Source organism: Balearica regulorum, chromosome 2, assembly GCF_011004875.1.
Source record: "Balearica regulorum gibbericeps isolate bBalReg1 chromosome 2, bBalReg1.pri, whole genome shotgun sequence".
Lineage (NCBI taxonomy): Eukaryota > Metazoa > Chordata > Aves > Gruiformes > Gruidae > Balearica > Balearica regulorum.
Window position 1 is genome coordinate 95,664,754 of NC_046185.1, and position 27,832 is coordinate 95,692,585.

Genomic DNA, 27,832 nt, shown 5'->3' on the forward strand with positions numbered 1-27,832 from the left:
TGACTTTTTGTATTTTAATTCTCTTCTAGGTGAGAGACCGTACAAATGTCAAACCTGTGAACGGACCTTCACTCTGAAACACAGCCTGGTTCGTCACCAGCGCATACACCAGAAAGTCAAAAATGCTCGAAAACATGGAAAGGAGAGCGACAAGGAGGAGACGCAGTCGAGGTGTGGAGAAGACAGCGAAAATGAGTCTAGCCACAGTGGCACCAACCCCATCTCAGAAAACGAGTGCGACTCCACGGGGGTCGTCGGTAGCCATACGTCCCTCACGGGAAGCCGAAAAGAGTTCCAGGCCGGCACGGCCAAGGACTCCCCCAGCAGAGAGGAGAGGTCGAGTGGGCGAGGAGCCAGCACCTGCCTTGCCGAGCCCACCAAGAGCGCACAGAAACAGACCGCAAAAGACCAGGAACCTCGGGGTAGCTCCGAGCACGAGAGGCCCTCAGGTTTCATTCAAGACTTGCTGGAGATGCACAACAAAAAGTCTCCCATGAATCACATCCTTGCCTCTGCAGACAGTGCGCCTCAGCTCTTGGGGGTTGAGTAACTGGCTAGGAGGTCGGACCCATCCCAGCACGCAAACTGAAGCCAGCAGAGCAAGGTTTCTGGAGTCTTTGGTTTTGGAAGAGTGACCTACAGCTGTGGGGAGAGTATGGCAGACTGGATGCGGTGCCATATGCCTTTCACTATAATAATGCAAGAGACTACAGTATATACTGATTTGAGTGCCTTACTACTTTATTAGATCTTTTGGTATCATAGATTTTTTTTCAAAAATGATTTTTTTTTTAATATTTTAATGAATTATTTGGAGAGGACCTTTTTCATTTAAGCATTAATGTTACCTTTTGTATTGGTGTGCGTGAGCTTGTTCTTGTATATCTGTGATAGTCGCTGTGTTTGTTCTCTGAGCTGGAAATGGGGGCAGTGGGGTGGGAGGCCCTTGGATACCACAGCCAATAACTGGAAGAAAAATTATGTGAATTTCATATGAAATAGTCAGAGGAGATGCAGATGAGATGTTGATTTATTGTTTTTTCTCAGTAGATGTTCTTGCATTTGCCACACGGTGGAGCATTAAGCCTGTTCCAGGCCTGAACAACGTGGCAGTTGAAGGTGTTCAGAGTGGTTCAAGCCAAAAGCAGGAAACACGACGAATTTCAACCTCACGCTTGTTGCCACTTTTCAGCGTTAGAGATGGTCTTGTAGTTCCTAGGAGGATTTTCTGGCCATCGTGGAATGAGCGTGTATGCAGAGAAGAGTTACATAGCATCGTAACCTATGGAAATTATGCACCCGCTGTTATATATGTTTGATTTGCTTCAGTATATTATTATTATTATTATTTTATTATTATTATTTTATAAATTCATCAGTTCGCTTGTCTCTGCAGTCAGCAGAAACCAATGGGCAATATTTGCCCACGCAGATGTATAACACAGCTTGGATCCCCTCTCAAAAGTGTTTTTTGACTTAACGCTTTCACCAGCTCCTCTTCTTATGTTGCAGCTCTTCTACTGTACTTTAAACGAAACCCTTCCTCTGACCGGAGAGTCAAGTGGAGGCCAGCGAGGTATCATCACACCTGTACAGGGGAACATCTCACTCGTGGTGGGGTGCGAGTGCGTGCGTGTGAGTGCGTGTGCGCGTGCGTGTGCGTTGGGGGGAGCAGCGTGCGAGAACGGGGCGGCGTTGGGCCCCTCCGGGTGCATAAGAAAGGCACTGCGAGTGCTGGAGTGATCTTGTTGCAATCACATCGGTGACAGCGCGTGTTACTTAAAGAGCAAAGTTATTCCGTCTTCCAGTTGCAAGCAAGCAAGAGAGAAATGCGAGCCTTACCGTCATCTTGCTACTGTCATGTTCTAGAGCAAGAAAATACTACTGGTAATGAAACTACAGATATAAGACATGTTAAAAATAAATAAAATAAATTAAAAAAAAAAAATTCTTCCTGAGATTTTGGGGTTGATGCTTGAAGACTTGAGGTGTGTGTCTAAATTTCATATCAATAATTTAACCCCTTTAATGCTGGCAGCTGGGATTTCTCCGTATGGCTCCTGTTGCCGGCAACAGGTGACACTCCAGCCGCCAGCATTGAAGGGGTTAGGCGAAATGTCTCCTACTGTAGCTGCGCATTTTTAGGAGTGCCCAGCGTTTTTTGTTGTCCTTGTCGTTGTTGTCTTCTTGTTGTTTGTTAATTGTCCTTCAGTCATGACCTCTGGGACAGACAGAGCCATAATAGCATTGCCGGAGCCTCACTGTGCTATTCCACCACCGCAGCCCCCCAGCCCAGCCCAGCCCAGCCCGCACTGTGACCCCCCTCCCTCCTTCCCTCCCTTCCCCTCCCGCAGAAATCGCTTTTCCTGCTCTCACCAGAGATGGAGGAAGTGGGCCTCGGACCCAGTCTATATTATATAATATATATATATCTATATATATCTATATCTATATTAAAAATTCTCCGAAAATTTCTGGAGACTGAAATCTCACTGTCCAGAATTCAAAGGAAGAGAAACGTTCTCGAGTAATATTCTTGCGAATAGAATAAGAAAAAAATGGTTGAGGTATATGTGATTTCTATTTTGTTTTGTTTTGTTGTTTTAAATAGGGATGTTTGAACCAGTTCAGAAACGAAGCTAGCGCCAGATATAGATAAATCAATCACAACCAATGATTCATTTGAAACTCTACCCAGGTGCATTCTACTTAATTAAAACCAGTTCACACATCCCTTAAATTGTTATTACTATTATAATTATAATAATAATAATTATTATTATTATTTTGGGTATTTTTTTGGTTTTGTCATTTGTTTTTTTGTTTTTGTTTCTGGGTTTGTTTTTTTGATGGTTTTTTGTTTTTTTTTTTTTTTGCAACTCTCCACACTAAACTGCGCAATACTGTGGGGGAGAAGCCATTACTAAACTATATGCTGCAGAACAATGTAGCAAGTAATTAATTCCCAGCAGCCTGCCGGGACATCTGCTAGCAATAATCACTATTGATTTAAAGCTTTATTTAGCCTTTATCTATATCCTAGTAGAGTATAAGGTCTTGCCACATTTTATTGACATTTTTATTAGTTGAGTTTGACTGAGAACCGTTGCTGTTGTTGGGTTTTTTTTGTTTCCCCTCCTCCCCCAATATTAAACTGTGAAATTTATAATGTGTTTAAACTATGGGTGAATCTTAGGCTTTAGTTTGCATGTTCAGCTAATTTGTCTCTATACGATTTTTGTTTGAATCTTTTTTTTTTTTTCTCTCTCAGGGCTTTTACAAAAAACAAAAAACAAACATAAAAAAAGGATCTTCTGAAATTCTTTTGCCTGAGTTGCAATGGACTTAACATTGAGATAATTCAATCACTACATTAAGCACTTGACTGTGAAAGCGCAAAAAAAAAAAAAAAGTAAAAAGAAAGAACCTTGTTTGAGGCTGTTGTGAAATAACTTTTGGGGGCTATGTGACAGTCTGATTCCATTTTCAGAATGATTCATCATCTTCTCTCTCCTCTCTGTGTGTCTCCTCTCTCTCTCTCTTCTCTCTCTCCACGAAGGAAGTTTAATCCTAGTGATTTCATCCCATGCAGGAAACAGTAATAAATGTGTAGAATTCATATTTTTCTAAAGGGAACTTAAACTGCTGCTACGAATTGTGTACAAGACTGGTTTATGCCACATGAACAGAGACTCACACATTTGTTTTGGTACTTTTATTCCTCTTTTTATTCAGTTGTACAGTACTTCCAAATTCAAAATAAAAAGTTGTTCTGTATCAAACCATCTAAGCAATAAAATGTTATATTTAAAAATTATAGGTTACAAAATGGACGTGGCTCTTCTTGTGGGTTTGTTGTAACTTGCTTTCAGGCTTAGCTGCTAGTGGACGATGTACGAGCCGGAGCTCCTCTGTGCAAATAGTGTCGCTGTTTCTCTTCCTTCGCTCAGACTGAGTTTGAATTGGAGATGATTGCAGCACTTTGAAAATTCACATTCATTTTGACCACCATTTTCTGGTAGTCAAACCCCTTTGAAAGGGTGCTCTTCTCTTGGTGCAGTTCCTTGACGTAGCGACCCAAGACAGCAGAAAACTACTTCAGTGCCTGTTTTCCTGCACAGGCGTTAGGTCAGGGTTCTCTGTCCTCTTTTTTTATTGACTGTAGCCCTGTGAGCACATCAGTGAGCGTCCTTCTGGCACGTTGTGGTGATTAACAGTTGTATCAGTCCTTTTCTGTATAAATGAAGTAGGTTTCTGCCACCGTAGTTTTATTTTTGCGTAAACATGTATGTGTATGGCTGTGAAGTCCTCAGGATGTATTTGAAAGCCACGTGCATGTGTCAAAAAAAAAGAGAAATCCTTTGTTTTAGCTTGTCAGAGCCACCTTAGCTCCTATATGCTTTCCTATATATGCGTTTCACAGGACGGTGAGCCAAAGAATCATGTGAGTTGCGTATCCAGTTCTGGAGGCCAGGGAATTGCAGCGAAGCTGAGCATCTGCATCTTCCTAAGTCCTGCTGGGATGGTTCTTTCTGGTAGAGAAGCGAACCAGATTCAGAATCAGAGACATACCCAGGGCGTAAATCTGCTGCTGCTTTCCTCCCTCCAGCCTCCTCTGCCTTTGTGACAGAGGTTAAAACTCCCCACACGCCTCTCTTTCTCTGGTGAGGACCTGGTCCCTCACCGCTGCACAGGGGCAGGTTGAAAGAAAACCAGTCAGCCAGGCAGCTCTGCCCCCAGCCAGGGCTCTGCGCTGAAGCAGGGCTCTGAACTGCCTCTGGGTGGGCTGAAGGGGTGGAAGCTAGGTTTCTCAGGGAGGAAACCTGCCTAAAAACACTTTCTTCCCTCTCCCAACCCACTGGTCTGAGAAATCTCCCCTCCTCTCATGAGACCGATGGGAAACTCGCATCCAAAGGTTGTGGGGACCTGTCGTGAGGTGTGAAATCAAATGGGAGGAGTTCACGTGGCTAGGAAGTGACTGACTACTTACGAAGTAGGTGACTTAGAAAGCACTTGGTTCTTGGCCATGGAGGGGTAAAATGGGTGTGCCTGGCCCTTTTTCTACCTAACTTTGTGGCCATCCCTGAGCTGGCAGTTTCCCTGCTCTTCTTGCCTTGACAGGGAAACATCCTGCGGGCCGGCTGAACTTGGCTCCTTGTTGGTGTTTCCCTCCCCCACTGCCTCCGCTCCTCTCCGCACCAGCTCCTCCAGTAGCGATGGCGGGACCTGGCCTGAAACACCAGGCTGACAGAGGGACGGGGAGGTGAGGGTGTCTCCATGGGCCTCCTCCAGCTTGCTGCTTCCTTGCCTCATTCCCTAAAGCTTTTTTCCCCGCCATTTTAAAGGTGCAGCCGCAGGTTACACAGCCCAGGCCCCGTGTTGTGGGTCTGTCCCACAGCAGTGCCTCAGGGCTGGAGACCACACGCTTGGCCCCAGAGCATTATGGTTTGGAGAAGACCCAAGTCTTCAGGGGATGCCTTGGCAGCGAGGGGCACTGGGAGGGTGGTTTTTTTGAAGTGCAGAGTAGGAATCTGTGGGCCCTGGGGATGGACAGGAGGAGGGCTGGCTCAAGATAGCAGGCTTGGGTGGAAACTGGCTGTCACAAAGCAGGACAGGGAGATCAGCACCTTTTGCAGTTTTACTGCTGCTGACATGCAAACTAGTAAAGAGAAGAATAAAAGTGTGTGTTTTCGATTACCCAGCATTTGGAGGATGGGAGGGCTGTATACCTATACTTCGATCTTCAGAAAGTGAGTACAGTGAAAAATCATTTGCTGTTGCTGCTGTTAAAGGCATGGTTTGCCCTGTTCTATTGAGAAAAGCCTCTCTAGTCACTAGTTACACTCGTCACGATTCAACTAGCAAAGGCAGCAAGGTGTGAAAGTTCACCTGAAACCTTTCCTTGTTCACAAGCCTCCAGGTTAGGGAATCAGACATGGCTTTTTCTTTAGACATTTCTGTAGAGACTGGGAGTTAAGATGGGATTGAAAACGTCCGTTTTGGAAACTGTGAGGTTTGGACTATCTGCAAAAAGGAGATACAAGACCCCAGCACGGAGTAACTGGTACTTTCTGTATCTATGTATGTCAGACGCCTAAGAGCCACCATCTTCTATCATCCACTCTGATAATGCAGGACAAGGAAAGGATGGAGAAATGCACAATGAGGACATCTCTAACTGCTGGACTGTGGAAAAAAGGGCTGCGCTGGCATTTCCCAGAACTAGGGTACCCAAGTAGCTGACATCAGGGCAGAAAGTGAGTAAAACCTGTACAGTGCACCAACATCTGACGATGTTGTGGGTCACTTGAGCTCTCCAGCCGAGGAGCTGCGTGAAGTGTTACCCCCTCTAATCCTTTTCCTTGGCAGTATATTGCCATCACGGACCATGGGGAGAGGGTCGATGCCCCTGTGCTGCCACAGCCAAACAGGCAATAAGGAAGATGCTGGGTTTTGCTCTCCAATCTTGTTTAAATAAGGGAAGTGGAGGAGCCACATTTTGACTTGGTTTTAAAAACCTCCTTCATGTCAGAGAGGAGCTGAATGTTTCACAAGAAAAAGGTCCAAGGTTTGTGGACAGGGCAAGAAAGTGTGTGTGGGATGACGTTGTTTGACTACATATCTCCATCTTAGACTGCCTGTGCAGTGGCTGACCAGGGGAGGTGGTCAGTTGCCTGGCTGTGATGTACTGCGGGTTGGTAGCGCTGTGTCAGTGTGGTGACCCCTGGACTTTGGGTCTTGGACATGCTCCATAGTTCCTGGGTTTGGGTTTAGCCTCCAGCATTGCCCCAGAGCTGCTCTCCTTGCTCCGTGTCCTCACATGCACGTGCAGGGAACAGGGGAAACACATGTCCAGGACCATACTGTTGTTGCTGTCTGGACACCGGTGATCACTGACACCTGCAGATCACAGGGTTTCCCTCGTCTTGGGCAATTAGTGCCATGCTGGCTCACAGGATTAAAAAAAGTGGAAATATCCCTAAAACGACAGGAGGTTCAGCACAGCTGGTATTCCTGAGGCAACAGCTCTGCTGAGGGGGTATCTGGTCACAGCCTGTTCCTCTGGTTTTAAAGTAAGGATGCCCCCACGAAAAAGCGACAGGCTCATTTGTCCTGTGGTGTGCATGTGTTTGCTTGGGACTTCTTAGAGGAGTAGGGGGCCACAGCCCAGAGAGAAGTGCTCTGGGGCAGAATTATTCAGTGTGTTAGGATCTCTCACCAGGTGCAAAGGCTGCAGGAGCATCCCTGTGTGCTGCCAGGGCTCCTCAGTGGCTTCACCTGGGCAGCGAGGCCCATTTGAAGCAAGGAGGGGAAGGAGGTGGAGAAAGAGAGTAGTGTTGCATTTGCTTACTGCTGAGGCAGTAGCTCTGTAATGTAAAAAGATATTTACAAAACCATTTTCTAGTAAGGTTTTTTTTTTTCAAAGAAATTAATTGGATCAACACCTGGGAGAAGGACAGCAGAGAGGCAGAGGGAAGTTGGCTTGCTTGAGGACAGCAGGGAGGATGCAGACAGAATAGGATTCCTAACAGCTGCAGGAACATCTACCTTGCTGTTGCATGTGTCACCTCAGGTAAGTGATGTGTAATCTGCATATGTGTGTCACAGTGTTAATGGGGTGCCTGACACAGGAAGAAGTTGATTTAATTCTCTAGGAAAATGAAAACCTCCAGAGTGTTCCTAGGTAAGGGGCCAAGGTGCCTTCATTTCAGGATGCATCTGAAATCACCCTGAAACTAAGTATAGGTGGAGTTGAGAAGCATTGCTGAGCCTTTCCAAAAACTCTAGTATTGCCTCTTACTTCCAGTTCTTTCTCAATTCCCCTCTCAGCCTAAAAAAACTACATCCAAAGGGAGCAGGAGTTTTTCATATGTTAAATACCAGTAAGTGGGAAGACTTCTCTGGCTCACTGAACCTCACCGCGTAATGCAGTAGAAAACCTTGTAAGCAATCCTCTGAGTAGTAGGAACTGGAAATAGCTTTCTTCTTTGCTGTGCTGCTTGTTTATTTCTCCTGTGCCAGATTCGTCTCTCGTTTGGCAAGGAAAACTGCCAGGAGCGTATGAGGAAACTCTGGACGATGGGCGTTTGGAATACACCATCGTGAAATTGTTTGAACTTCTCTGGGGCCTTTCAGCAAAGGGTTGTGAAGCAGTTTACGAACATTGGTTAGTCAGAGGCTGTAAATAAGAGAGAAGTTTGCTGGAGAAAAGGCTTTTCATCATGAAAGGCCTGATCTGTTTTCATAATCTCAGAGGCAGAGGTTAATGCAGTAGAGGCCAGCTCTGCTGCGGGCTGACTTTCAGTCGGTAATTTTTAGCCTGTAACCATGCAGGGAGCGTGGTTGTGCTGCTCATAAAAAATGTGTGAAGGTTAGGACAAAATGTCAGCCAGAGGGGTCGGTGGCTGTACTATAATGGGTGATCTGAGCAGCTGGGATATGAGGAACAGCAAAACGTGCCTCTGCACAGCAAGTGTGCAAAGAAATGGTCCCGCCTGAGTGTGTGTGCACACGCAGGGCTGGCAGCCCCTGCCTTCAGGCAAAGAGGGCTTGCAGAAACGAGTTCAGTTTCATTTAGGTAACTGAGGCAACCAACATGTTAACCTCTTCTTCCCATCTCCTGTTACCTGATTGTACAGAGGCAGCTTAGATTTGCACCAAAATCTATGAACTGTTTTATGTGAGCAACATCTGACTCTTGGTGAATCTGCACCTGAGACAAATATTTGTATTTCACAGTGCTAGTTGTGAGATATAGGTTTACTTTGACCAATAAATATTTCTCCCAAGTATTTGCAACTCAAGCTTTTGGGAATGGAAAAGTGATTGGGTAAAACCTGGTGGTAAACAAAAAAGAATGTAACCTTTTCCATTGCTATTTTCCTCTATTTCTACTGAAGTGTGGCCCTACTTGATGCACGGAGCTCCTGGGTAGCAGTTGGGGAGGAGGTAGAACATGAGACCACGTGTTCTGTCTTGCGTGCTGCTGCTGAGTGGGATACAATACTCGTAAAGTTGCTCACTCTGCCAGTAAATCCCTTTGTGCTGGCAGGATTTAACACCATTTCATCCGTTGCCTTCAAGATGCTTGTATGACTAAAGCTTTACAGGCTTCAAGGTTACATACGTCAGGTCTATTCTAATGCACAGCTGGAGAAAATCAAAGTATCAAGCTGCCTGTGAATACACAGCAATCTGTGAAAACTCTGCACCACAACACAGCAAGTTTGATTTGTGATCTCCTGTCTAGATCATTATCTGCCAGTATCTTTTGGAGTTGAAACCACAGAGGCTGCCTAGCGCAGCTACCTGAAACCCAGAATCGGCACTGGGCCGGTTACAAAATCTTGCCAGGGTTGCAGGCAAGGGAAAGGGAGGGAGCTGGAGAAGTGAGCAACCTGCGCGCCTCACAGGTGACGCGTTCCGGTATAAGATGCAGAGCTACATGCTACTTCTCAATGCATTTGGCTATTACTTCTTGGTGAACGCACCTCTTTTGGAAACAATTTTTTTTCTTCTGAACCAAAATATTCTAGCAGCTGTAAAACACCTGCTTAAAAATTAAGGTACTTAATTTGCACAACACTTAATTAAAAGTGACAGCAGCTCCTCCCAAGAGCCCCACTTGTGGCATAGCAGCATGTTTCTGAAATGCAGCTGTGGGATGTTTTGCAGTTTGCCGATGATCCTGTACTTATTGCCGCTGCAGTCAATCAGTGACATCTGGGTGCAATTCTACAAATTCAGCAGAATAGCAATGATGGGGTGATGGCCCTTGGTGACTGTCACCCAAGGAAAGCTGGGGCATAAGCAAAAGGAGTGCTGCACCTAGCTAAAGGAGTAGGTGATACCCAGTGACGCGGAGGGACTTCAGTCCCAACAGGACCTTGAGGGAATGTCTTGTCCTGTATGAATGTGGAAAAACGCTTCTAAGCGAAGTCAGCAATTGCTCTGGCTGATGCCTCGTACATCATCCTCATCGTACCTTTTCGTTGGGGGCGATCGTAATAGTATCACAATCTGCCAAGACTACTAGTACATTGGAAAGCAGAGGGTCCCTGTGTAGCGTGGCTTTTAAAATACAAGCTAAATCCCGTTTAACTTGTCTTTTCATTCTGAAAGACTGCCTTTCCTGTGGTGCCTAGCGGGGAGATGTGATTCCTGGTTTTCAGCTTGCTTACAGCAACCAGTTAGGACTAGTTGGGCAAAATGTCACCTCCAGCTGGGAGAAATACTTTGACTCTCTGTGAATGAACCACTATTACAAACAACCAAGCATTAACAAAGTCTTAAACACTAGCTCTAAGGAAAATATAACACACTTCATAATCAAGTTTGTTAGGGTATTTACACTTGCTTCTAATGATAACCTGTTATTTTGGTGACAGTGTATGCCACATTCCACGTGATAGTCATCAGATGCTACTTAAACTCGTTTTTCCTTCCCAACGGAAACCTGCAACAGGGTATTTTAAGACTTTCCTCCTGTCTGTGTTGACTTCTGCTGAAGAAAAGAGTTTTCTTTCTGTCTCTCTTGGGAGACTTAGTAGTGGACTTGGCAGCTGCAGCTGGGAGCGAGTGTGCTGCCACACTAAGGTCCCATGCACCAGTCGTGTCTAGTGCTGTGGATCCAGGCTTGTGCAGGGAAGTGTGCTTCAGTGTTGTGGGGAGATGGGACTCTGACTCAGTTTTCATGGAAAAAATACTCCCGCTGAAGTCAGAATGCAGACCTATTTGTGTATGAACATGGGCAAGTTACACATGGAGTTAAAAGGCCCAGTTTAGTCTTAATGGCAGGAAACCTTGCTGAAGAACCTAGGACTTGGAAACCAAAGGACAAAGCAGTGATGTGTATGCAGTGTCACAGTTATCCCTGCTTCTGCAGTACTTTAGGCTGACCCTGTAAGTGGCTATAGCCCTGATTTTTTTTTTTAAGCAAATGCAAAACATTTATATTTACAGCCTTTCAGAGTTTAAGTTTCACATTCTCAATTATTTTCCAAAAAAGCACAGAAAATGCAGTGCTCCTACTTCAGTGACAAAGACATAGCAAAGTGATGAAGATAGACACAGCTGTAACAAGTTCCACCTAGTGAACCTAATACTGTGTTTTATCTCCAGAGTAAATGCTTTAATCACACACCATCCACCAATGCAGCTCCAGCTGAATGAAAGGCTAAGCTGTTCAGGCCCTGTGGGGCAGGGCTGTGTCTGTTTGCTGAGGTTATATTGAAAAACTTCTCTTGTCCAGACACTTGTGTGGCTACGTACATTAACTCTGACTATTCTCTTTGCTATGTGAAAGAGCCACAGTTACTGTCTTAAGTTACAGTTTTACAATGGGAATGCAAGTGGCACAGGGAAAACTCAGTTAAGGCAGGACAAGCTGTGGTTTCCATGTAAGGCTGAACAGACAAAAAGTGATGAGGAAAGTGGTTTGGTTTTCCTTCACCAGTTAAGGAAGTTGAAGGTTGTAATGCTGACATTTTACTGCATCTTGATTATAACTTTATATTAATCATGACTACTAATATGAGGGGACAGAAAGACTACTTAAATTAAAACTGCAGTGACTGGCTTACAGTAGAGACCACTATGAAGTCCCAAAAATCTGTCTTCATCTTTTCAGGGAAAGATGAGGCAGACTTCAAATTTGAGTTATTTTTATGTTCTCTGGGAGTTAAATGCAGAGATGTTAAGATATATTTGTAATTTTTCCCTAATTTATCCACAGCTATAGTTCACAGCTATAGGAGTCTCACCATCCTTTATTTTTAAGCTTTTTTTTTTTTTTGCTTTTTTCCCCCCCCAGCAACTCTTACCTTCTCCTGTCTGGATACAGTACATCTGCTTGAACTGATACCCGCTGTATTCCTGCTTGGAATAGTCTTGTTTCCTTGGTTAGACAAGAGCATGCACTTTTAAGCTATAGGGATTGTGGCCTTGTTATCACCTAGTGCTTCAGCAGTCTTTCAGCATCTTAACAGATCCTTTTCATACTGCCTACAGCTTCACAATAGGTTGTTCTTTCTGGAAATGTAGGGAACTATGGCTCAGTTTAATGGATCAGGATTCAAGAATTTACTCAACATTTTCCTAGGGCCCTCCCTTACTCTCAAAGAATTTTAATCTTAATCCACTGTCCAAAACATCACAGAATACTTCCTCACTATTATTCCCATTCCAAATGTAGTTGTAGAAAAGCAGCTTTTTAAAAAGTGTTTTTACTCTTTGCATATTTGCTTCTATAGATTGCTTATCAAGGAAGAGAGCACCAGCATACCACTCAGGCTTTTTGGTGCCATACTCATGCTTTATTAAAAAAAAGCTATACAATGCTAAGAAAAAAATAAATCAAGGTTATTTTACAAAAAACCTGCAGCCATTTTCAAGAGATCTGATCTCACTTATAAGTGAAAGTCAGCAGGTAAGAAAGTGTTAATTTAACATTTCAGTTGCAGTACATCATCTGAACATAATCATCCAAAACAGTCATTCTTAAACTGACTGTTGATTGTATTGACACAAACAATCATCTATATTATTTGCTTAAAAGAAATCCCTGGGAAAATTTAGACATAAATGGAAGAATGTCAGAAGAATGTTATTTAGCCCACCTATAAGCTCTTGCAGAAACTGAAAGATCTTTCTGGCTTTGCTCTCTGTAAGTTAATCACAATTCCTCTGTGTATTTAACATCAAGCTATACTAGTGCTATGTCTTACTATCTCTACGGAAGCGTATTGTACAAGTCTCAAGTAACGAAACACTCCTGAAACAGCCCTTGTGTCACTCTTATGAGGTAGGTAGGGTCCTTCCTTTAGAGAAGAGAGAAAACACTTTTAACTGCTGCTCAGTACATCAATGACCAGCCTATGTTAGTACTTGACTTTCCTGCTGCTTTCCTCAATTCAGAGCTTTCAACTGCAGTATCTTGTTTAGCACTGTGCATTCCAGGAGTAAAAATAGCAAATTATGCTTTTGATTACATTCATTCCAAGATAAGAATGATGTCCAGCCTAACTGTTTAGAAACAAGCAGAAGTACTGCCATCACTAGTCTGCTCCATTCATCTCCATGGCCTACAATTTAATTATCTTGTACATGAAAAATAAAGATGAGATTTCATCCTAGAGTCTGACAGCAGCCACTCTTCTTTCGCAATTAAATGGTACTGGGGGGGGGGGGGGGGGGAAATGAACTGCTGTCACACAGCATACAGAGGGCTACAAGTATCAAATGGAGTTCAAGCATAGCTACATTAATGCTTTGTAGACATGAACTCTAAAGCAGTTTTTCTTAGCCCAAATACAGGCTCATTAAGCCTTCCCAATTTTTTTTTTAATTAGTTAAGGAGAAAGTGTTAAGGACCACTCTTAATTCCTAAGGCCATAGTTTCATCTGAAGTCTAAAACCATTGTTAGCATCTCTTACTAATAAGGAAGAAACCCCAGTCCTTGCTTTTCTTCTCATAGCCTCACAAGAGCAGTTGCATGGTAGTGTAGTAAGCTTCCCGAAAACCAGGCCAGTGAGAACACTAGATTACACAAATGCTTGTGCTACCGTATGACACAGGCAGAATTGCTACTTGTTCCATCTTACAGTCAATGAAACTATATGCTGCTCAGCTGATAATACTACTAATGATATCCAGCAATATACCTGCAACACCAAGCATCTGTATGTGTTTAAAAATTGAGAAGAAGATTCAAGGACCAAAAAAAGTTGTTAACCAACAGGATAAAGCAACAACTATGTTCTCTCACTTGAGGAAATCTGAGTGTAGTAGATTGCCTTGTTCACTAGAAATAATGTAAGAAATACCAAAGTTCAATTGCCACTACACACTAGAACATAGTTGCTAAATTTCACTTACAGCAAACTAACAAGAAACAAGGAGTTCAAAACTGTTACTTCATTTATCATAAGCAATAGCTGACTGTTGGCCAGAGTTCCCAGGAACTGCCTCTGGCAGAGAAAGTTACTATGAAGGCATCCACAGCGAACACCAAGTTGTACAATCAGTCTTGGTACAAGTGGACCTTCCCTTGCTGTTCCTGTGCAACTTCCTAAACTGTCTCCTCTCTTCTTTCACGCTCTGAAATTAAGCATTTGGATGCTAGCCACTGAGTGCAGAGAAGAAAGCTGAAACCTTAAAATACTTATTTGTTTCTTATTTGTACAGTGTTTCAGTCTTTCAGCTTCTCTTAAGCTTCTGAAGGCCTAACTTGCTCCAAAACTCAATCAGTAAGGGGTAAACTTCTTATCTGAACAAATAAGACTAGGATATTGCAAATTAGTATCCCCTGTTCTGATCCTTTGTCTTTTTTCCTGGAGTACCACTGTATCTAGAGCAGCTCTCATCTCATCACACCATCACACCACCCCCCCACCCCCCCCGGCCCCAAAAGAGTACCTTCCCATCTTGGGAAGAATTAGAGCATACAGTTTAAGATTACCTATTACTAGAAAGTAAAAAAAAAAACCCAAAACCTCTTGATTTCAGGTTAGAGACATAATACAAGAGAGGTAATTTAGAAGTTCAGTACATCAGGTATTGCAATAGCTATAGGGCTTTAGTATACAAAGTATTTAATACATAAACACTTTGTTGAATCAATGCAAGCTTGAGTATAAGCCCATAAACCTATGACAGAGCCAGTTAAATTGTATCACTAAAGGCAAACAAATTTGTTCCACACAATTTGAGTGGAGTTACCTCTTACGCAGGTAGCATTCAACTGTTTGCTAAGTGATCTGTGTGTTGATTCATCAGTCTTAACTATTAAAAATATTCTGCCCAGACTGGCTATATTATCAGGAAGTTGAATAAAGCATCTTTGGGGTTGCTTTTCCCATTCTTATCTTTTCCAGAGCAAGATGAGTCAAGAACAGCTTCACAGTTCATTCTGGCAAAGTGTATAATAAAATAGTGCCAGTACATGTAGTTTCAGAGCTTTGATGCTTCAAGCACGCTATGACATAACTTGCAAGTATTGCTCTGCTCTCATTGGCTCAGAAGCTCAGTCCCTGCAGAGCAAGTGTAGGTCTAAAAGAGCATTTTCACATGTGGGGATCAGGAAGGTGAGGAAAAGATGACAGAGGTCTCACATCAATGCCTTCTCCTGAACTCAAGCTTCCAGGTAACTTTCAGACACAGAAAGAGACATGCAGTTGAGATGCAAGTGATTCCAGCTTTGTCCAGGTGCCTGAACAGCAGCAAAGTGACATTCTGCATTATCTGTTTCTTTTTACTGTCAGTTAAATTCTTGAATGCAATGGAAATGGATCAATACCTCAGCTCCTGGTAATCATGTAAACTGTGCCTGCCACAAAAGAGAATCCCATTTTGATTGCATATAGCTTTTCTGCTTTAGTACTGAACTAACATGTATAGTTAATAATGGCTATGCATCAGTGTTACTAGTAAGAAAGACAAGGTGATAGAAAGAAATTAACTCAGACCAATGTGCTGACAAGTGGAAAGAAGTTTGAGATTTAAAAGCTACAAAGGGTGAATTAAATAGTTTGCCATTTAAAAAGATTACTTGAAGTCAACAGTTTTTCAATTCAGTTTCAAGTGTGTACAGTAAATGCAAAGCTTTAAGAAAAGTCCACATTTTGATACATATGATATTCTAGGTTTTGTGAGAGAACCAAGAACTTACTGAAAAGTTGTTCTGGCTTATTCAAGAAGTTCTTGAGTAAACATTGCAGAGCTACCACTGTAATCAGAATACCTAAGCTGCTGGCATGACTCAATAACTAACCATTTAACAAGTTGGGTAAAAAAAAAAATTTATGTAGTAATACCAATTCAGCACACAAATTCCATGCTTCACAAATTCTGCTGCTGTGTAGGAGTCTTCCTAACATCTATGCAGATTAAGTTCAGATTTTTATGTCACTGCATGCCCAGATCACAAGAGCAGCAAAGTATCTACCACTACGAGCAGCTATACCCAATTGTGCCTTTAGAACGCAAACTATGAGGAAATCTAGATGATCAGTGCCTCGCCACTGAAATAGGACCACACACAAACTTCAGTGTGTGCATACTGTAGAGAACAAAGTTACTCACTGACAATGGAAAATTTATACAGATTCTGATACAGATATGATACTATCAAGACAGACTAAATCACTAGACATTCCGGTTAGGGGGAGGACAAAAATCCTTCAAAGACAGCGTACAGATGACAAGCCAGCATTACAAAGAACTCTAAAGGCACATTTCAGGTAACATGGTTCTGTTAAGACCAACTCTTACACACGCAGGCACAAATCTTAATGGCTACCTTCCCCCCCTCCCCCCCAACAATTAACAAAAGAGAGAAGTGCATTTTCAGTAATATTAACACCATTCAGTTAATCTGTTCAGTCCAAATGTTTAGCAGTATTTTCCTTATGGTGATATGGATTCTCTGCACTACTCCAATCCAAAAAACCCAAACAGGCAGGATTAGTAAAGGTTCAACTGTTGTACTAGTTAACATTTACTCATCAGAGCCCACTGATCTCTTCTGTGCCCTCTTGTAGGGCAACCTCCTCGGTGAAGCTTTATCTAGATAAAAAAAAAGATAGTTGTATTAATTGCTAAGCTACTTCAGATTAGATGTTATGACCACGTATTTTTCACCCTCCCACACACAAACAAAACTGCCCTTCTAGTGCAGTGCATCACCACAGAGAAGCCAGTTCCAACAACTTCAGGCTTTTTAGCTATTAGCATCCTAAATAGAAGGTAACAAAAAAAAGAATGTTCCTATTCTATAACATGCAAATCCTGGGTGAGTGTTGTTCAATTTGTCAGTTGCTAAAATGCAAAAAACCCAACCCCCACACCATCTCCTGATGAAACTGCGTGTTCTGCTGTTTAGAAGTTTCATCTTCAATAATTACACATTTATAAAGTTAACGAATTATTTTCATCATTACTAGTTTGAGTTCACCTGCCTGAAGAATATGTGATTGACCCTCCTTTAGACAGCTTTGTCTTGCATGAAGTATTCCCACATTCAGACAGATTAACAGCAGGAGATAAGTGTTTTGGTTGCGAAAAACCACACTTTTCCAGGAACCATCCACATTTGACTAAGAAGATGGCACTTTGTAATCAGATATCCCATACAGGAAAGCCACCCAGCTTTAGCTGTATGATCACTGGATGCCAGAAGCATCATCCTACATTTAAGACTTTATGATAGGCCTATAGTTGTCTTTTACAATGATGGTCCTTAGGTTGGTAGAATCTCAATCCTTGTAATATTGCAGAGAAGCTACAATGCTTTGTATGAAGTGCTGAAGTGATTGCTAAATGTATCTGTTGACTTAAAAATGTGCATTTTCTTAAACAGAACCATCTCCAATAAAACAGTTTAGAGTACGTGCAAACACAAGGGGCAGCCATCATGCCATTATATGCCAACATCAGTACAGTATGAAGTGTCTTTCAACAATAAAATAGTCAAGAGCCTCTGAGGACCTTGAAGGCATGTATTTCAAAAGATGCCAGCATAGGGTTCTAATTAAAGATAATCTGGAGCTAAAGAAAACCACAATTATGAACTTAATACCCAAAGTCTTAGGTATTTGTATCTTAAACATCAGTTTATTTAGCTTAAGGGATGAGGGGAACAGGACCCAAACATTAGCAGGATTTGAACCCATTTAAAGGCAGCTTGCTCTATGGAAAAATTAGCATTTAGAGCAGTCTTTCTTGCTGGATTGAGGCTTTTCAAATCCCTGTGTCTAGATTTTATACTGTCATTCTTGTGTCTCACAGAAGACAGTGTACAAGAAAGCTTCCATTTTCAGAAGTAAAACACCAGTCCCTATATCTATGTAATATAAGTACAGTTAAAAAGGATGAAGGAATCAAAAGACTGAAGTCATCAACTCCTGGCACAACTTTGTATCATAGCTAAGGCCTCTAACACTTCCACACTGAATAAAGCTCAGAATACATTTATTTCATCAATACAGGAGCCTTTTTCAAGTCAAGGTAGTTCCTGCAAAGGGTTTTCAAATCACTTCTCTTGCCTAGGATGTGCTTTGTTTTGGGTAAGGCTATCTCACACCAGCCAAGGCTACTGGTGATAGGACTTCATCTGGGATAAGGAAGGCTCAAGAAGATAAACTTGACTATTAAACTATTATACCCAAGGCTGAGGTTAATTTCTCACTGACACAAGATGCACTCGGCCACTGGTCATGGTCCACCTCCCTCATGTAACATCAGCCCAACACTACACCAAGGTAGCAGAAAAGGCAAGATACACATCTGTATTTTAGATAAAGGGTTCTGGGAACTGTTAGAGGAGACAACAGTATTCTACTGAAACTACATTACTACAATATAACCAGAAATAATATATATACCCATATTTATAATATATGAAAACATAAAATTATATTTATAGAAAACGTGTTGGTGTGGTTGCATGTATCTGTTCTACAGTCTTTTACTGCTCATGCCACATCACCAATCACTGCATGCAGGAAGCTGTACTGCTATCCATGCCTAGTTATCACATGGACAACACATTAAGCACTTCCACTCTTTAGATCATGAGAGTTTGCCTCACCTCTTCTACTCTGCACTGAAGCCATGGGAAAGCAAGAACAGAAGAAACAGCAAGAGAAGTTAGAAATATCCACAAACACACAAATAGTCTAAAGAAATCAGATGCTGTGTTTACTGTTGGCATTTCAGATATCAAGTAGAACTTAGTGAGTTTTTGGACTTGTGAAGGACATTATTACCAAGTCTTAATGTGGCTTTCATTAATACACACTTCTAATGCTTATTGAAAAAACTTTGGTCTATAGGTAAACTTCCAAACAACTTACAGAAACTTTGAAATGAGAGAAACTTTCTCCTATTTAAAACTCCTTTTGATCCAGCTTTTGGGTAGAGGTTTTATACTGCTGAAAAAGAGTCTAAAGAACAAATTGTGAAAATGACTGATAGTCATTATTTTACCATTGAAGCTTGTTCTATACAAGAATAGGCTGTTAATCTACTAGTCTAATCATTAAGCATAGCACTTTAAACAATTTTTTGTTCCCTAGAACAGATGCATGCTGTTCTGAGAAATTGGTATCAGCTACTTAGTTGCAACTATTTAAGTGAGTTTGTTACACTCTAGTTTGTGGAAGGCAGACTACTTACTTATTTGATTTAAAGTTTCTTGGGGAATCCAGCTCATATCAACATCATTCTGATTCGATGTTCCCATCTCTACTTTCTGTACTGGTCTTTTCCTCTGAAAATTCAAGACAGAAATTTTTTTTTCTTTCCACAAAGCTTTGATAATACAAGTATTAGAAATAATTAATAACGCTATATTTAATGAATTGCAATTATTTCACCAAGACGTAAACTTGAGGCTAGTCAATGTATGAAGCTGTCTTTATAGCTGAGCTTTAACTATCTTTACCATTAGCAATTTATTGACCTAAACTGGGCATTACCATTTCTAATGCCTCACGATACTTATTCCACACAAAGATATCAAGGTTTCATGCATGCCTGGGCAAGTTCATTACACCTGTTACGAAAAATGGCTGATGATTAATCAAACTTTATAATAAAACCAATTATCACACTTTCTCAGATTAGCACAGTATTTCTCATATTAGTACAATATTCTCTCACCTTGCAAAATAGATTTCAAAGCACAATAATAATTCCATGCTTCTTTCCAAGGGAAGCTACTTCAAAAATACGATAAGCCAGACTGCACAAAGACATAACCTGTGCATTGCATGCAAATGAGACTTAAGCTTTCAATGGCTTTTACTTGCCCAACCACTGACACAGTCAAACCCTTAGCTGTTACAGCATTATACATGGAATCTAGAAGGCCCTAATCAACATTATGGCAAAGCATTGATAAGAACTAAATAAAGGACTAGACAGCCATTTTCCCTAAAGTTTATCTAGATTAAACTAATAGATAGAAGGAGAGAGCATGGGTAAAGTCTACCCAGTAAGTATTGAATCAGTAGCTGCACACATCCAGTGACTGGAAGGTATCAAAGCTTCCAATTCAACCACTTCAGTGTGGTGCCAATGAGCATCAAGTAAGCAATCTAGACGTCTCCCATTATGAACATTTTTAAAAAACTCTCTTGTTTTCCCAGTAATCTCCAAGGTCTTAGAACTTTAGAAGATTTACTTTTATAACTACCTGTACCATTGTATGCCAGAAACAATTACAGAATTGCTTTCTCTTCATACCAGCAAGGTCTTGTATTAAGAAGTACATAGATAAAATACACTACCCACCTTCCTAGATTCTAGTAACTGATGTAGGCCAACAATGACAAGTAGACCAAGTCCAGCAAGGAACATATACATGAAGATCCTTTAAAAAAAAAGTTTAATAAACTATTAAAAATTTTAAGTGTTTAAGAGAGTTTACAGAGAGGCATAGAGACTAAGCCTAGCTTTGGCCACATGCCTACTTGATCTTTCCCAAGAACTTTTGTAGGGGGTGGGAATGACTCTGAAACCGAAGTGCTAACAAATATTAAGTAATTATTCTGACTTCGATTTCAGAAACTGTAATCCTAAATTTAATTCTGAACAACGGAACATTTGAAAAATGCCATATAAACTGAGAAACTGTAATAAATAATTACTGAAATTTAGTAACTGCAAGAAGTCTTGCAATATCATGTTTCAAGACATTGGGTCACAGGTAATATTTATGTTTGTGACAGCTTTAACCACTTACAAATCCCTTAGAAATATCTTATATACTTTTAGTATACTACTGCAAAGCACGTACTGCTTGGATACAACTTTATTGACAACTGAGCTTTGAAAGGCCTTGTTTATCTTGCTCTGTGTTCCAGAGTTAGAATTCTACCTAAGCAAACAATTTTTTAAATCTGTGCATTTTGTTTTGAAGAACTCTATCAGAAATATCTGTTGATACTTAGCAAGAGGTGAACATAAATGATATCTAAAATTAATTTGAGAAGCAGGCAGGAGTTTACAGGGAAAGAATCTATTCCAAATTGAACATCTTAACTCAGATTTATGACAAAGGAAATTATGGAGTTAAACTACAGAAGAGACTTAATTGAATGTCCCTGGTTTAAGGTAATTATCTATTCACAGGACATGAACTCAAACTGGTTCTAATAATTTGAATTCTTTTGAGAATGCCTTTATCAGAGTATCACACATTTTCACGTGACCAATTGTTCTTTCACCGATGCTATTCTATTTGAGAAATATGAATTAATGCAACAACTTTCTCTTTTGGTTGACCTTTTTCAAAAGAAAGCTTGCTCAGCAGGCAATTTCTATCTGTGGCAGGAGAATTCAAATAGTCAGCATTGTCTACAAGTATTTCTGAAGTGTTTTTAAGTCACAAGTTATCTTAAAATTCCACTCCAGTGTTAGAATATTTAAAAGCATGTCAGTACAGCATATGCTTGCAATATGTAAGAGGTGTCAGATGTACTTAAGTCTAAGACAGAAAAAACCACTCCTGAAAGATACCTTCTACAGATAGGTGATAGTGCAAAGAATGAGCGTGAGTTCTTCTATCTCATACTCCAAATACATCTTGGATTGTACTGGAGTGTTCCAGAAGCAAGTTATTGCAGTCTTCACAGTAGGACCCACAGCCCAGTACTATGGACTCTGCATCTTTATCTCTTAGGAACAAGCACAGCAGCATAACAAAAGCTGAACAGCTTTGAATTGCTATGTAGCTGTGTAACATCAGTTCTTATTCCAGGCTTAAGCCCTCTGAGCCAAAGCAGATGTGCAAACTGCTCACTGACATAGTACCAACTATGAAGATCCCTAGTATTAATACAGATCTTAATTTGGGAAAAAAGTTTGTATTTTCAGTATATCAAAACTGTACAAGTCAAACGTCTGCTACACCATCAGCAAAAACAGCAGACCTAACATTCAATAAAATGAGGATACAAGAACTATTCCCACTGGCCCCATCAATAACCTGTTCTACCAGTATACTAACTAAACTTGAACATCCAGCCTCCTTACGTTTCTCCATCCAGCCCATCTTCTTTTTCAATAATTGTAACAGTTTGATTGAAGACAGCATCTTGAAACACATTGCCCTATAACAAAGTTCCACGTAAAGTTTTAAAGTCATTTCTTGAACACATACACAAATGTTTATCTTTTTCTACGTTCTTGGAAAATTTCTAGAAAGAAAGCAGTAACTCCTGCACAAGACTTGATTTAAGTTTATAAGCAGTGCAAATTTGACTCTATGTATAAAAGCACAAACTTTTTGGTACAAGTACAAAGAACAGTCTTGATGTTAGCAAGTCACATCTAGCCTTGAATATGTTCTTTCCTATAACATGAGATATTACATGTGAAGGGTTCTTATTAGAACAATCAAAACACAAAGTCTGTTAAACTTTGACCTGCACTAACAGAGAAAAGAATCCCTTGTTTTAATCCCCATTTATGCTTTTGGATAGCCTTCCCCCAGATTACAACTACTGGTCATTTCTTTGCTCAAAGTCAAATTTGCAGCCGGGATTCAGGCTGATAGTTAACTTTGTCAGTAAAGCCCAATCTGAGAAGCACAGTAAAGTTTAAGTTATCCTAAAGAAAGCTTCATTTTTTTTTTTTAAATGAGTACAGCCCACAACTACACAGTTCTAAGATATTCTAGCCTCCACTGCTGACCTAACTGTCAAGTTTAGCATATATGGAACTAAGTGCATACGGGGGACTATTGTGAAACATATGGACGGTTGCTTACTGTGCTTCTGTATCTACTCATTTGCTTAAAAACCACAACGGCATTCACTGTCAAGTTACTACCTCTTCAGACTAAGCAGTTTCTTCCTGATAATTTCCACATCAAATAGAAAGATTAAAATGAATTACAATACCAGGCTTACATTTACATCTCTGTAGTTGAGATTGATAACTAGTCCGAAAGGACGACCACCCATAGGCTCAGCAGGGATGAAAGAGTACTCAAATGTGGCTTGTCTCTGTGGTGGAACTACTGTATTAAGAGGGAGAGCCGTGAAGTTCTGGATATAAAACTGGTAGTCTTGAGGATACCGGAAAGAAGCATCGAGAGACTCCACAATGAAATCTTCTGTACCCTTATTGGTGAAGCCCACCAGAAATTTTACGATGTTGTTTGCTGGAAAATCTAAAGCACAAAAATATTCAACCATTAGAAACTTCATATACCACCAGACCTAGCCTGTTTCTAAATAGAGAGTCTCTAGAACAGATTCTGGGTTTTTTTAGCACTTCACTGTTTTATGTACACACTGATATAGTCTAAGCAACAGTAAAGACGACGGTAGATTAGCACAGGACTCTTACCTTCACCTTTCACAAATAAGATGGTTGTATCAGCACTAGGTGAGGCTTTAGGTTCTCCTGACAAGTCTTCTTCCTCTTTTTCTTCTGTCTAAGACAAGAGACTTTTTTGAAAAATCCTATAACGAACAGCGAAGCAAAGACCATGCTTGTTTCATGAGAATCCCATGTGTCAAAGCATGAAACAACAGCAAGCATTAGTATCAATTCCTGCTATTGCAGGATTAGCACATAGTCTGTGCTCCCTCTGGATTTAATTAGCATAATTTTCAGCATTCATCCTTCTACTTCTTGTATCTGACACAGTGACTAATCTGAACTGCATTTAGCTGTATTGAAAGGTTTCTTATCAGAAAGCAACAGTAAGGTCTCCCTTTGGGGGTGGAAGGAAAAGAATAGACTCTAAATGTTAAGTGTTCACATCTAAGCTACTTCTATTTAGAACACAAGTATTTCCAAAATTACAGGCAATCATAAGGCAAATGAGTTACTTTCACTACAGAGTGAGTATTTATAGAAGCTTTCTACTCAGTTGTAATTAGTTTTGTTATGTATGCCTGGAAATACACTGTTGGAACTAAGTAAGTTCGTGGATTCACTTGTTCAAGTTCACCTCTGATGATTCACTTTTTTAATTTGGCAAATGCAAACACTAAGGGCTTATTTTCCACATGGGGATCATGGGATCACCACCTCCCCCAACAAATAAAAACAAGGCTGATTCCATTTTGAACTGCCTGAACTAATTGCTTTGAGTTAGATACTTTGATTTCACTGCTTACACAACCTCTTGAAGCAGCGGATAGCTTACTGGATCAGTCATACATGTACCCTGACCTAGGGATGCCATGAAACAGAGCTGAGCACCTAGCATCTTGATGCTACTATCTTCTATTTCAGTGACAAATACAAGAAGCTGTCTAAAGTGTAATGTTTTATACCCAACTAACAGATTATCTATTAAAAGCAAATTACATCCACAAGGTTATTTAATAATATTCTGTCAGTACTGAATACATAGCATAACTTCTACCACTTAGCAAAGCTGGTCAACCATCAGTAAAAATCTAATAGAAACAAAGAACAGTTTACTAGGTCTCCATTTTTATTATGGAAGTCTTATCTTCCTGATAATATCCAAACTTCCTTATTTTACACCAGAAATTTGAGAAGCTTTTTGTACCACTTTAAGTACACTCAGTGTCTTGCAAACCTAATACTCTACTGCTACAAGCAGATCACATAACTACATAAATTATTTAACTTTGTCACACTGAAACAAGTGACCCCAAACAGCAATATGGCCACTGGTATAAGAGGCATACCCTGCAACACATATCAGAGACTAGGAATGCAGTAAGTGAAAACAGGTTTTCAGTATTAATACCAAGCTTAATTAAGAACTAAGATAACTTTGCCCCTTGAAAATCAATACCAAAGAAGTCATAATAAAGTAGTCCTGTACCCCAATGTCCTTCCCAGTTTACTGAGATGCAGCTTAAGCTGGAAAAAACTACAAGGGGCTCCTATGAGAATCTAGTTCTCTCAGTTGGGGTTCTTTTTTGTGAACTGCAGTTTTGCTAGTCAGAAATGAGGCTGTCCTCATGTGGTTTTTCAACTGGTAATTCAGGAAGAAAAGACAAATCCTTCTGAAGCTTCAAATTCAACAAGTTTAATTGGAGAGTTTGAAACACCTATTTGGAAAGAGCAATGCTATTAAACACATTTAAATATATCTAAATTATCTAGCTTCAAGCACTTTTGGTCTAATTCGTACTTATGAAGTAACATTCATGTACAATTACCAAGTCTGTTGGCTCATCTTCTTCAACTTCAGCTTCATCATCTTCATCTTCAACTACAGTATCTTCCACAGCTTCCTCATCTTCTGTAGCATCTTGAGCTGCAACTAATAAACCTGAACCTACCAAGAAGAATGCAAATACAAGAAAACCTTTTCAATGTCTAGTTAATCAACAGAAAACTGTCATTGTAGTACAAATTTGAAACAAATTGAAGAATTTCTTAAAAATCTGTCAAGTGCAGTGTTTTGAAGCCTCAGTTGCAAAAACCTCACATTCAAATGAACGTCTGTGTTGATCTTGCAGCCTTTTTCCTCCTCTAATAATTTTCTGAACTAGTCATTTATGTACCAGTAAGTTCAAAACCAAAAAGTTTACAGCTGGATAACAAAAAGTTCAGCATTCATACAGCAATGCTTAAATTCAGAGGGCAACCAACTTGCCTTAAAAGCTACTGTTTAGTTTTTTAACATGTCACCATATTAAGATATTTTAATTTTGTTTTGTCATTACAAGTGTGACAATAAAAGACATTGCTATTGTCAGGAAATTAAATTAATGAGTACTACGTTTCTTCAAAGACTAAGAGCGTTAATGAATTCTTAGCATGTCCTTCTCATCTGCTGGTATCAACACTACATTTTCACAAGTAGTTAAAAAGTTATTTTTTGCACTTATTTTAAATTCAAGTTTTAAAAAAAACAAAACACCTTTTTATGTATTAAGATGAGCACCTTAATATTATATACTACTATATCCATACGTTCAACAGAATTGGAATACTAGTCAAAAAAGAAACCTGTTCAAGAGCATGGCTCCAGAATAAGGCTCTAAGAAATGTACAGTCAGACAGTTCCTTGCCTCTCTGCTTTTACAGAGCTGTCTCTCATACATTCAAACACTGGGCAGATATGATTAATACAAATAGTGGCAACAGGACAAAGTTCTGTCTGTTTGCAGTTTAGAGCACATGCAGGCTAGGCTGAGAACTTAAAACATATCCACAAAAATACAGATTTTTTTAAAGAAACTTCACATTTTCCAAAAGTGAAAGAGTAGAAATGCACAGATGATTGATTTACACAAGCCTGAGAAAAATATTTAATTGCTATGAGCATACACTTTAAACATATAAAAAAAAATTTTAGGGGGAATAAAAATCTTTGAGGGCAAGTATACCCAAGGAATTCAGCACTGTTAATCAGAGTTAGAAAAAGCAAATGCAACCCACGTGTGAAGCATCTTTAGAAGGTACACTCAAAGACTTGCTCAACCACGTGCAATACTTAACCTCAGACTAACTACACTGATTTTACTTGCTAAAGTTTTTAAACTTCTAAGTCTACAATTTTGATTTTTTTTTTTTTTTTGTAATTAAAACCTTCGTATCAGCGCAGGCTACGGGTAGGTTATAGGCATTCTTCACAAGCAACTACGCTAGCACATTCCCTTAGACCTGTAATTTAGAGTCTGTTCGATGGATGTCCGAAGGGAGGATGATGATGTGGCAACAGCGGGACAGGAGAGCTGCCCGCTGCGGGAAGGCGCTAACACACAGCGTGCGCTGCAGCCCGCTGGAAGAGCTGGGCGAGATGGCTGCCCTTCTGTCTTTCCAGACTTAGTGCTAGCGAGGCGATTTTCGGATCGTGAATCAGATAACGCTATAGTGTAAACAGAGATTATTGCTCGGCGGTGTGAAGGACACTTGGGGGGTGGAGGGAGACGAGGTGGGAAGGCAGGCTGGTAGCCAGCGCATCTGCTAACGATTCACCGTACAAGCCAACACCACCCGAGAGCGGGAGCAAAGAGAGAGACAAACCCGTTCCTACACCTACAACCTCAAGTACATTTTTTAAATCGCTTTTTTGTTTGTTTGGGTTGGTTTTTGGTTTTTTTTTTGAGCGGGACAGCCGCGCCCCGAGGCCGATTTCACGGCTGGGCCTGAGACCGGTCCCCCTGTCAGCAGCGGCGCCCTGCCTGACACCGCAAAGCGCGGTTCGCTCCGCCGGAGAGGCGAGAGACCAGAGTCCGGCCCTACCCGGAGGAGCCCGCACCCCGCCGGAACGCCCTCGAATGGGGCCCGTCGCCTCCCTGCGGGGTCACAGCCAGGACGCGGCGCCCCCGCTCAGCCCGCACCCCACGGGAGCGGAACTGGGTACTGGAGCCACGTCCCGTCCCAGCGAACCGAGGAAGGCAGTCCCGGCGGCGGCCCACGTGCGCAGGGAGGCCGCGTCGCTGCCGCCCGCGTACGGCGGCGATGAATGAGCGGCGCCCGGCGCCGCCTTCCTCTCGACAGGACCGCGAAGGCTGCGCTAGGGTTCCCAGGCCTGGCGAGAGCGGCCCTCCCGCCCCCCACCGCCCCCAGACCGCTAAGGGGAGCCCGCCGCGTGCTCCCCAACAGTCGTTTCCCAACGCCCTCCCTCAGGTAACGACAGCCGCTCACCTCCCCTCACCCGCTTGCTCTTACCTGGGCCGCTGTGGGCGCCCCCCAGCAGCAAGGTGGCGGGGAAAACGAGCAGGGCGAGCAACACCACCTGCGACAGGCGCCTCATGACAGCGGCAGCAACCAGCCGGCACCCCACGCCTGCCGCTGCGGACTGTCTAAATGGCGACGGCCTCCATCCGGGGCCGCTCCCGCCCCGGCCGCGCCCCCCGCCGCCCCGCCTACCGCGCCGCA

The 27,832-nt window shown here is 41.5% G+C and overlaps 2 protein-coding genes across 3 annotated transcripts in view; one reads left to right on the plus strand and one right to left on the minus strand.

Moving 5' to 3' along the window:
- The window catches only part of RREB1 (ras responsive element binding protein 1), a 126,317-nt gene extending 122,484 nt beyond the window's left edge, over positions 1 to 3,833 (plus strand). The window contains 1 exon segment of the mRNA XM_075744968.1: positions 30 to 3,833. Coding sequence (XP_075601083.1) covers positions 30 to 550 — 521 coding nt within the window. The 3' untranslated portion in view covers positions 551 to 3,833.
- SSR1 (signal sequence receptor subunit 1) lies at positions 3,701 to 27,832 on the minus strand. Of its 2 annotated transcripts, XM_075744978.1 has the most exons (9): positions 27,623 to 27,832; positions 25,159 to 25,277; positions 23,357 to 23,444; positions 22,915 to 23,177; positions 22,037 to 22,113; positions 20,294 to 20,372; positions 19,175 to 19,268; positions 16,501 to 16,564; positions 3,701 to 4,532 (listed from the first exon to the last, which is right to left on the minus strand). In XM_075744978.1, exons 1-9 carry the CDS (start codon positions 27,705 to 27,707, stop codon positions 4,508 to 4,510), a joined length of 894 nt encoding a protein of 297 aa, XP_075601093.1. In that variant the 5' UTR covers positions 27,708 to 27,832; the 3' UTR covers positions 3,701 to 4,507. The 2 variants fall into 2 exon arrangements, with proteins under 2 accessions (XP_075601093.1, XP_075601094.1); XM_075744979.1 differs by lacking the exon at positions 3,701 to 4,532 and having other exon boundaries at positions 12,293 to 16,564; positions 27,623 to 27,827.

Bases quoted from the DNA above. Each gene is read 5' to 3' on its own strand.
- SSR1 (XM_075744978.1), bottom strand. From the start codon at position 27,707: ATGAGGCGCCTGTCGCAGGTGGTGTTGCTCGCCCTGCTCGTTTTCCCC. The intron at 23,178-23,356 runs GTAAGAGTCCTG...TTTGTGCTTTAG, and splicing joins CTTATTTGTGAAAGGTGAAG to ATTTTCCAGCAAACAACATC. The intron at 22,114-22,914 runs GTAAGCCTGGTA...ACTTTGTTATAG, and splicing joins TCAACTACAGAGATGTAAAT to GGCAATGTGTTTCAAGATGC.